The following is a 9498-nucleotide window of genomic DNA, read 5'->3' on the forward strand; positions in this document are numbered from 1 at the left end:
TTTTGCATTATTATTAATAATAATAATAATAATAATAATAATAATTTATTATTATTAATGAAATAATTTGTAAATGATAATAAACCAGAGACTGAATTCCTTTTGTAAACATGGAAAGAAGAGTCCGGATGCGTTTTAATCTGAATGGCTGTAATAATCTCCAGTCAATCTAACTCATGCGCTTCCCACTGGATTACAGAAGATGATGATTGTTTTAATGAATTAAACCATTAGCTTTCCCATCCCAAAACCTCTTTGAATGATTTAATTCATGTTCCCGTCCTCCTGTGGCCGACCTGAAACCCACTTGAGAATTAGAGCTGGACCGTGTGATGAGATATGACCCAAAATATACACAAGCTTCATTTCATCTTTTTGCCTTGCATTTCATAATCTACATTTAGTTTTTTACCAACTACTGTCAATATATATTAATAAACAAAGAATGACATATAGATTAAATACATAGAAAATAAATTAAATACATAAAATATGTACAATTCATGTCTTCTGGAATTATTTTTTTGTATAAAATATACTTAGACAAAAATGTTTCTTCCTACAAAAGCTTAATTTCACATGCTTTTGCTTTTCATTATAATGTAAATCATAATCTGCCGTGAGTTTTTTTTAAGTTCTGTTCTCCATGTATACATACACGCACATATATATATATATATATTAATATATATATATATATTAATATATATATATATATATATATATATATATATATATATATATATATATATATATATATATATATATATATATATATATAGTAAATTATGTATATTAGTAAATTAAATAAACAAATACGTTTTAGCATATTTTTCTCACCATTATTATTACTTTTAGTATTATTTTATATGCTTAATATTAATAATAATAATTACAATTAATTTAAATTTATTGCATTTAAATTTTAGTTATTTTATGTGCTTTTGTCATTGTTTTGTTAGTTTATTTTTCCTGTTTATATATATATATATATATATATATATATATATATACATTTACAATTTTATTTTCAGTTATTTTAGTACTTAAACCTTAACTATATCTAATTATTAGAGACAAAAAAAACAACTGTACAGTATGTGTGTATAAAATTTTTAATATTATATTATATTTATTTCAGCTATATTTCAATTTCCAATAAAAATATTTTAATAACATTGAAGTGTCCTGGATTGGCTGAACGTTTGTTTTTGAGTTTCAAGAACATTTCAAGCCTCACTGTTTCTCTTACTTTCTACTTTCGTCATCACTTCTCGTATGTGTGGCTTCTGCTTGCGTCTTCCTCTCAGTTTGGGCCTTGTTCCTGTCCTATTTCTGTCCTGTAACTTGCTTAAGGAGTCAGGGGTGTGTCTGCGTGCTGTTTGAAGATCTCTGTGTCACTCGGAGCTTTTTATAGCGCGTCTGGAGACGATCCTCATCAGGAGAGTCAAATATCCTCGTCAAGGCCGTCCTGGGTCTGTTTTGGTTTGAGGTTTGAGTGTTGAATGTACAAATATCTATCTCTCCTTATTTCTAATTATGTAATTTCTGTAATGTATTGCTCTGGTGGCACCAAGTCTGAAAATCACCATTATTATTATTATTTTTTTTTTTACTGCAGATGGAAAATTTCATATTAACAAATAAAGTTGTATAAAAACATGCATCAAACGCCTTGCCATGCTTGTAATGAGAAGCACTTATCAACTAAACAGAAGTTTAAGGGTTCCCTGTGGTTTACGGTCAAAATAAATGTGATTATTGTTTGAAAATGAAGAAATTAAGACTAAATTAATTCTTTAAAACAAATTATGAAAATTATTATATTATTTTTCATCAATTTGTTTTCAAGAGTAGTATTTCTTTGTTTTATTTTAATATTTATTTAGTTGTAGTAGTACTAGAAATAATAGTAGTAATAATAATAATGGAATTATTGTTATAATGAATACAAGTATTGTCATTTTACTGTTATAAAGTAAAATTCTAAATTATTATATTTTCCATAAATAAATATTTACAGTGAAACATTACAAGAGTAAGATTTATTTTATTTGTAGTTATTTTATATTTTTTAGTATTAGTAATATTAATGTTGATATTAATATTTATTATTTAATTAAAAAACGTATTAGATTGAATATTAGTAAAGACATTTTACCACTGTAAAATAAAAATATTAAGTAACTCAATGATTTTTATTATATATTTTTTACAATTGTAGTGTAATAATTTTATTTAGTATTAGTAGTAATAATAATAACAATTATAATTGTTATAATATAATAATATAACACAAGCGCTGAGTCTGAAATCGCATACTGCAAGGAGTCAGCAGTGTTTTGATTTGAGGACGCGTGCAAACGTGAAGAGAACGTCGTGGCGTGTATCCACTGCAAGATAGAGCTGGCATAGCACAACTAGGGCCCTATGATTTCCGCGATGCAGAAAACATGGAGGGAATCGCGGAATCCAGTCATAAAAATGGAATTTACAGTTTAACGCGGAATGGCACGGAATTTTCCGAATTTTGAATGAATTAATCAAAATAGGTCATTGCACTTACATCAAATCACGATATTAATTAATATCTGAAAATATTAAGCCGGAACAGTCTGTTTAAATATGAATCCTGCATGTTCTGCGTGTCTCTGTTAATGAATGGAGCAGAAGCGCGCGTGACGCTCCGGTGATTTCAGCGTCTGCTGTCTCACTAAATAAGACGTGAACACATGAACAACATCTCCAGAACTGCTCTGACAGTCACTTCATGAGCATTTGACCGTTTGATTTGAGTAAAACTAGCGTCACATCACATACACAGAACTGTAAAGGTACGTCAACCCGTCAAAATAAAAGTCCGGTTAAAGACTATTGTTCAGCAGAATGCACATAGCCTGGGCTACTACTACTACAAAAAAAAAAAAAAAAAAAAAACACATTATTTTTCTTTAAGGTTTAATCACACAACATTTCTTCCATGTTTTATTCTTAATAGTAAATCCCCTTTGTTTACCAAAAAGTTATGTTTGCTTAATTTTCAATAATTAAAAGATAAATCAAATTAATGTTTTATGTGTTTAATGTTTATTGTGCATCTCAGAAAATGCTTTATTTAAACCCCAACTGAATGGCACTTAAATGCACTTAATTCATCTGTCAACTTTATTGTCATTGTTCACAGTACAAGTACAGACAGAGAAACAATGGGTAGTAATAATTAAATGCTTATTTTTGATGTATGCATTGCATTCTATGCATTTAAAAAATAAAAATAAGTTTTTTCTCTAAAAAAGGAAACTTAGTTGTTCATTTTAAGACACCCAGTAGTCTTATTTTCTCTTGCAAAATTAATATTGCACTTTAAGCAAAAACACATTTTATCCGATTACTCGATTAATCGATGAAATTTTTGGTAGAATACTCGATTACTAAAATATTCGATAGCTACAGCCCTAATATATTATCAGTTATTCTAATACAATACAAATGCAACTGTTCATTGTTAGGATCATTTACAAGAGCAGCTGAATAGTGAAGAGTTTTCTTCAGCTAAATCAAGAGTTCTGTAGACATTTGTCTCTATTAACTAAAGTTTTATTCTATTTTTAAATTGAAATATATATTATAAAAAATATCTATTTTTGTTTAACTTCGTCTTTGGAGTGTTTAGTAGAGGTCAACCGATTTTTTTTTCTATTTATTTTTTTATAACATACCAATTATTTACGTTACTTTTTATCTATGTGTTGATGCATATGTTATAATATATTTGCAATCTCACTGAGATAATTTCCACAGAGCTGTAATTATTTAGATGCTTCTTAGCAAAAAAAAAATCGGTAAAATATCGGTAAAACCGATTATTCGACAACCACTGTCAGAGATGCACTCATGCTGGTCCAGAAGGTAAAAAGCATAATTATGCATCCTTTTAAGATGTTAATGTGCCATCTTTGCTTGGACCATCGCTGGAAAAGGCAGTCCCATAATGCATTGCAATGAGCTTGGAGGAAATAACTTGGAAAAAAGTGGAAAGAAAGTTGTAAATTAACTACTAGAGTACTTTTGCAAGTAAAATACAATTTCACTAGTCTTTGCACTTTATAATTTCATGTTTAATTTAATGTTACTTGCCATTTCTTTTATAAATAGAAGTTTCTGTGTGAAAATTGTTACATAAAATTCAGTGGACATATTCAGTTTGTTTTTACTGTGAAGTCATACTTTAATATGAAATCTTTGTTATATTGTTTTGCTAACACTAACTGTAATATTTATGGTATTTTGGCTAAAATTGGTTTACCTGCAGTTCTGAGAGTAACTAGTCTTAAGTTTCTGTTTTGTCATGTTTAACTCGTTCAGCTGACTTTGTCTGTTAAATAGACGATCCACTGGTGTGCTGATGAGGAGATATAGCACAGACTTAGCAGACAGGCAGCTTACAATGTCGTTACTCATTATATTAGCTTTTGACACTCACGTAAACTGCAGTTTGATGCCATGCAAACAGAGAGCAATGATTTAGGGTATTGTACAGCATGTAAACAAAGTGTTTATTTAATGATTTAGTCATTCAGCAGGTTTCATTCCATTTCCAGGACGGCTCTCGTCACGTTCTGTGCAGACAGATTTCTTCACAGAAAGCACATTTTCTTTGTAACCTGTATTTTTGCATTTCAAGCCAGCAGTTCTGCCTCTGTTTCTGTCTTTTACTCTTCTGTTGCTCTTTTCACTCGTTGTATCCAAACATATCTTGCCTGTGAATGACATGCAGATCTCCTAGTAGTAGTGAACTATTACAGTAGTAATATGTATTTTTGTAATACTTTTTTTTTTTTTTTTTTATAAAAAGTAATATTTAATGCCCATGTTGATCTTATTAAAATTAAATTCCTAAAACGTGGAGAAAATATATAAATAAAATTATTTAAAATATAAAAAAGTATACTCTGTAAATCTATGCTATATAAATGCCTAAAAAATTTTTTTATTGAGTTTAATGCTAAGAGTTATTTAAAAAGTATTTCCATGATTGATGTGTTAAATACATTTCAGTCTAGTTCAAATACATTGATTACATTTAGTTTAGTTAAATTTATTAAATTGAGTTTTATATCTGTTACTAAGTTTCACCGAAACGGCAATAAAGTCTATATAATTTAAATAAAACAAATAGTAACACAAATAATAGTAGTTTTTTAATTTAAAATAAAAATATTGTACTTTTTATTTTAACTAAAAATGACAAACAAAAAGTGACAAAAAAATTTTTTTTCTAATTTAAATATTAATGAAAACTGTAATAGTATATAAAATTCTAAAATAACTCTGGACCGCACCAGTATCATGATGCTGCTCCTAATACTTTCTTATATAAATATATTTTTTGTGCATGTTATTGTGAAGTTTTTCATAAGCTTGTAGGAAGGCGATGACTTTTTCCTTCATAACACCTCGTCCAGATGCTGAAGGCAAATTCATTTTGACTTGGCTGCAGACTTTAACGTGCCCTGTGTGGCAACTTCAGAACGAACCACTGCATGATGAAATGGAAGGAGAGTGTGTGTGTGTGTGTGTGTGTGTGTGTGTGAGAGAGAGAGAGTTTTTCATTGATGTTCAGGCTTTCATCATAATGTTTAACCTTCCACTTTTCTCAATCAGCAAACCGTGCAGAGTTCAGAGCGGAGGTCTTTAGATGTTTTTCACTCCGCCCCTCTCCCGTTTCTTCTGAGATGTAGAAATCTTGTCGTTGCATGCTGTGAAGTTTGCATTGGAGAGCTTTTCTCCATGTGGGCTGGCTCTTGTGTTCTCTGTTGAGAGGTGTGTTGATTTCCTCACTCGTGTCTGACGCCAGACGAAGGTCTTTCACCTCGTCCTGTGACGTGAACGGCGGCTCAAGGTCCCTTCAGATCAATGTTAAATCCACTACGTGACGCCTGTGAACACGTAGCCCTGTCATCAGACATTTCTGCTCCATTTGAAACAGTCCTGAACTTAATATGCTTCAGTCCAGTGTAGCATGTGTGTATGTGTTCTGCTCATGTAGTGTTTTGTTTTTGTAACATATATGTATGATGGAATATGTTTTTGTTTTATAAAAACAATGTGCAAAATTTGTAACGAAAAGCATTTATAAACCTGATGTCAACAAAGGAGATGCTTTTAAATAAGTAAAGAAAATAAGACATCTGCAATTGCAGTACTTTAAGTAAGCATGCTTTAGAATTTGGCCAAGGCAAAGTTGTTTACAGTTGCCAAGCAACAGAACATTCCAAAGACGGGCACTTTAGAATTCTGCTGACATGCGGTCAAAGGTCAAATTCAAATGCAGCCCGTCCAGTCAGAGTTCTAAATTGGAACAGTTTGTTTTCTGAAGCTGATTTGTGATGGTGTGTGTGTTTTCAGGGTGAGGAGGGGCCGCCCAGTCTGGAGTACATTCAGGCCCGGGACCTGTTCCCCCAGAAAGAGCCGGTCAAAGAAGACGACGCTCTGCAGGTCAGTTTCACGCCTCATGCCAGCTTTCTCCAATGCTGCGTTTCATCTCACATGTTCGTTCTCTGTAGAGAAAGTGGGTTAACACACCTCACACACACACACGTCTGTCCTCTGCGTTGTAATGTGTGTGAAAAAAAAAAATCATATGAAAGGTCTGGGGAGACGGAGGGTGACAGATGTAGAGGTGAAAAGAGTGAGGTTCATCAAAAGCGGGGACGTCCAGAGACCAGACACTGGTACAAGAGCTTGACATTGACTCTTATTCAACGACTTTGAGTCTATATGTAGCACTTAATGTCAATGTATTTAAGTTACTTTCTTAATATATGGTTCTGGTCTTACTGTGATCAATTTATGAATGCATATTGTATGAAGGTTTTTTGTTTGTGAGTGTAAAACTCGCCACGTTAGAGTGTTATGAAGACGCCAATCTCATAGACTCGAGACTAGACACCGTCTGACCATTTCTCCAAATCTGATGAAGAAACACATTTTCAGCTCATTTTCATTTTGAATTTTCTTTTTAATTTTGAAGAGATTTCATCATTCATAATTACATGTAACCTCAAAATCAGTCATATGGGTCAGTTTTTCAAAATTGAGATTTATGCATCATGAAAGCTGAATAAATCATCTTTCCATTGATGTATGGTTTGTTAGGATCGGACAATATTTGGCAGAGATACAACTATTTTAAAATCTGGAATCTGAGGGTGCAAAAAAATCTAAATATTGAGAAAATCATCTTTAAAGTTGTTCAAATGAAGTTCTTAGTAATGCATATTAATAATCAAACGTGAAGTTTAAATATATTTACAGCAGGAATATTACTAAATATCTTCCTAAGGATATTTGGCATGAAAAAAAAAAACAATAATTTTGACCCATACAATGTATTTTTGGCTATTGCTACAAATATACCCTCTGTGCTCCAGGGTCACATATGCATTGTTGCATTGATGTGCAAATGTAAAAATGTGCACGCTATTGTTGAATGGCACATTTTACCTTGTGTTTTAGCATGTTCATATCTGTTTAGTGAACAGTGGCATGAATCTGTGCTCATCAATTATGTAGTATATTGCGTCCTAGAGGAGGCTATCTTCACCAAAGCATAAAATCCAGTCGTCGGTAATGCAAGCATCCTCCTGCGCTGTAGATCAGCATTACAGCAGCAGAATGCTCCAGCACTTACAGAGCCCATGATGTTGTATTTCTCTATACCTTCTGCACTTCATAGGGTTTTATTTCTCCCTGAAGTCTACTTATCTTAAAGTGAAACATCCATCATTTAGTTTTTCATGACCATTTAATGCAATCTCAGATTTTGCTGCTGTAACTTTAAGACTTCTGCATATAAATGACCTCTGAAAGTCATTTCAGGAGAAAGTTATCACATTGATGAAATGCAGTCTTTAATTTAGTTTGGAATAGCATGCACTTTTTGTGCATGACTTTGTGCGCTTACATCTTTAATATTTTGTATTTTTTCACATCCATCACATTTGCACGTCTTAACCAGATGTCTTCATTTGTTGCTGTCTTTGTCTCTCTAAGATAGATTTGGTGTACGGTATTAGTGAAACATAATATTTAATGGGAAAATATCAAGCAGGAGATAAAGATGGGTTGAAAAATAGAATCTATTCTTGATGTCTGTCAAAGTTTCTACATTTGTTTGAAAAATTTTAAACTTTTTTTTTTTAAAATCAGAATATTGTGCAAGACCATAAACGTGTTAAATAATCAATTTTGATTTCATGTTGCTTAATGTAAAACAAATATTGAATACATTGTGTATACTTAATATAAAAAAATTTGATACATCTTTCAAATTCTATTAAAAAAATGTACAAAACATTTCAATTTTTTTTTGTCAAATAAAATGCTGCATAACAGCACTATAAATGAATGAAAAAATACCTAGGATTTATGACACGTCTTAAAAATATTATTATTATTATTAGCTGAGAATTCTATTTTAGTATACAGTAGTGATATATTTCTGTCATAATTTCTTCAAGTTAAACCAGACTTTTATTTTGACGGATTGTCGTGAAACTCTTTTATTTAACCTTTTTGTTTCAGTGTGTATTTCTTCTTAAATGTGACTCTTAGAGCAGCTCTGGAGATGAAGTTCATGTGTTCATCTCCTCATATTGAGATGCTAAAAATCACTGCGAGTGGAAGCCGAAACCGCGCCATTCATTCACACAGAGGCACACAGAACATGCAGAGTTTGACTGACTGGCTGTTGTCCAGAGCTCATCAATATTCATTCATTCATTCATTCATTCATTCAGTCACACTTCAAAGGCATGTTTTTGTGTTCTCCTGTCTCTCCAGGTCCCGTTTCCTGTCCTGCAGGGCGAGTGGGTCGAGTTCCTGGGCCGTGCGGACGATGCCATCATCGCCATCTCCAACTACAGACTTCACATCAAATTCAAAGACTCCATCATCAACGTAAGAGCACAGAGCAGCACAGAAAAGACAGAGAGAGAGTTCACCCCTCCAGCTGTTGCAGTCATTGAGGCTCGTCTCCTCTTATCCCAGAGAAAAGAGCCGTCTCTGGGCACGGTTTGATTTCTCTGACCTCAGAGCTCTGGAGTTCTGAACACAGAGTGAGCTCATGTTTGCACACGAGCCTCTTTTCTCTTTCTTTTCACTCGCAGCCTCCCTGACGTCAAGCATGTAAACCGCTGCTGGCGTCGCTGTTGTGCCTTTAGCCCAGCTGAAGTTTAGATTCCTTTTAAGTGTGGTTTGTGCCATTTAAATAAAAAATGCATGAGTTCAGAAAACGTTTGAAACAGCCGTATTTTTGCTATTCTGTTTGCTGGTGTTGGTTAGCATAGCATGCTCATAAATATGAATGCAATCATATTTAAATGTACGTATGTGTGCATATATATATATATATATATATATATATATATATATATATATATATATATATACTTTATGATTTTTTATATATTTTTACCAACTATATCTATCTATCTT

The 9498-nt window shown here is 32.2% G+C and overlaps 1 protein-coding gene and 1 long non-coding RNA gene across 6 annotated transcripts in view; both read left to right on the forward strand.

Annotated features, from left to right (window-relative positions):
* The window catches only part of LOC132140085 (myotubularin-related protein 4-like), a 58556-nt gene that overhangs the window by 21655 nt on the left and 27403 nt on the right, over positions 1-9498 (forward strand). For all 5 annotated transcript variants that reach the window (XM_059548898.1, XM_059548899.1, XM_059548900.1 and 2 more), the window contains 2 exons: positions 6409-6498; positions 8845-8961. In XM_059548898.1, the coding sequence (XP_059404881.1) occupies positions 6409-6498; positions 8845-8961 (207 nt within the window). The remainder of the gene's footprint in view (positions 1-6408; positions 6499-8844; positions 8962-9498) is intronic.
* LOC132140086 (uncharacterized) lies at positions 8968-9296 on the forward strand. Its single transcript, XR_009433710.1, has 2 exons — positions 8968-9119; positions 9187-9296. It is a non-coding gene; the product is annotated as an uncharacterized LOC132140086 (long non-coding RNA).

The sequence above is a fragment of the Carassius carassius genome, chromosome 4 (assembly GCF_963082965.1).
Source record: "Carassius carassius chromosome 4, fCarCar2.1, whole genome shotgun sequence".
Classification (NCBI taxonomy): Eukaryota; Metazoa; Chordata; class Actinopteri; order Cypriniformes; family Cyprinidae; genus Carassius; species Carassius carassius.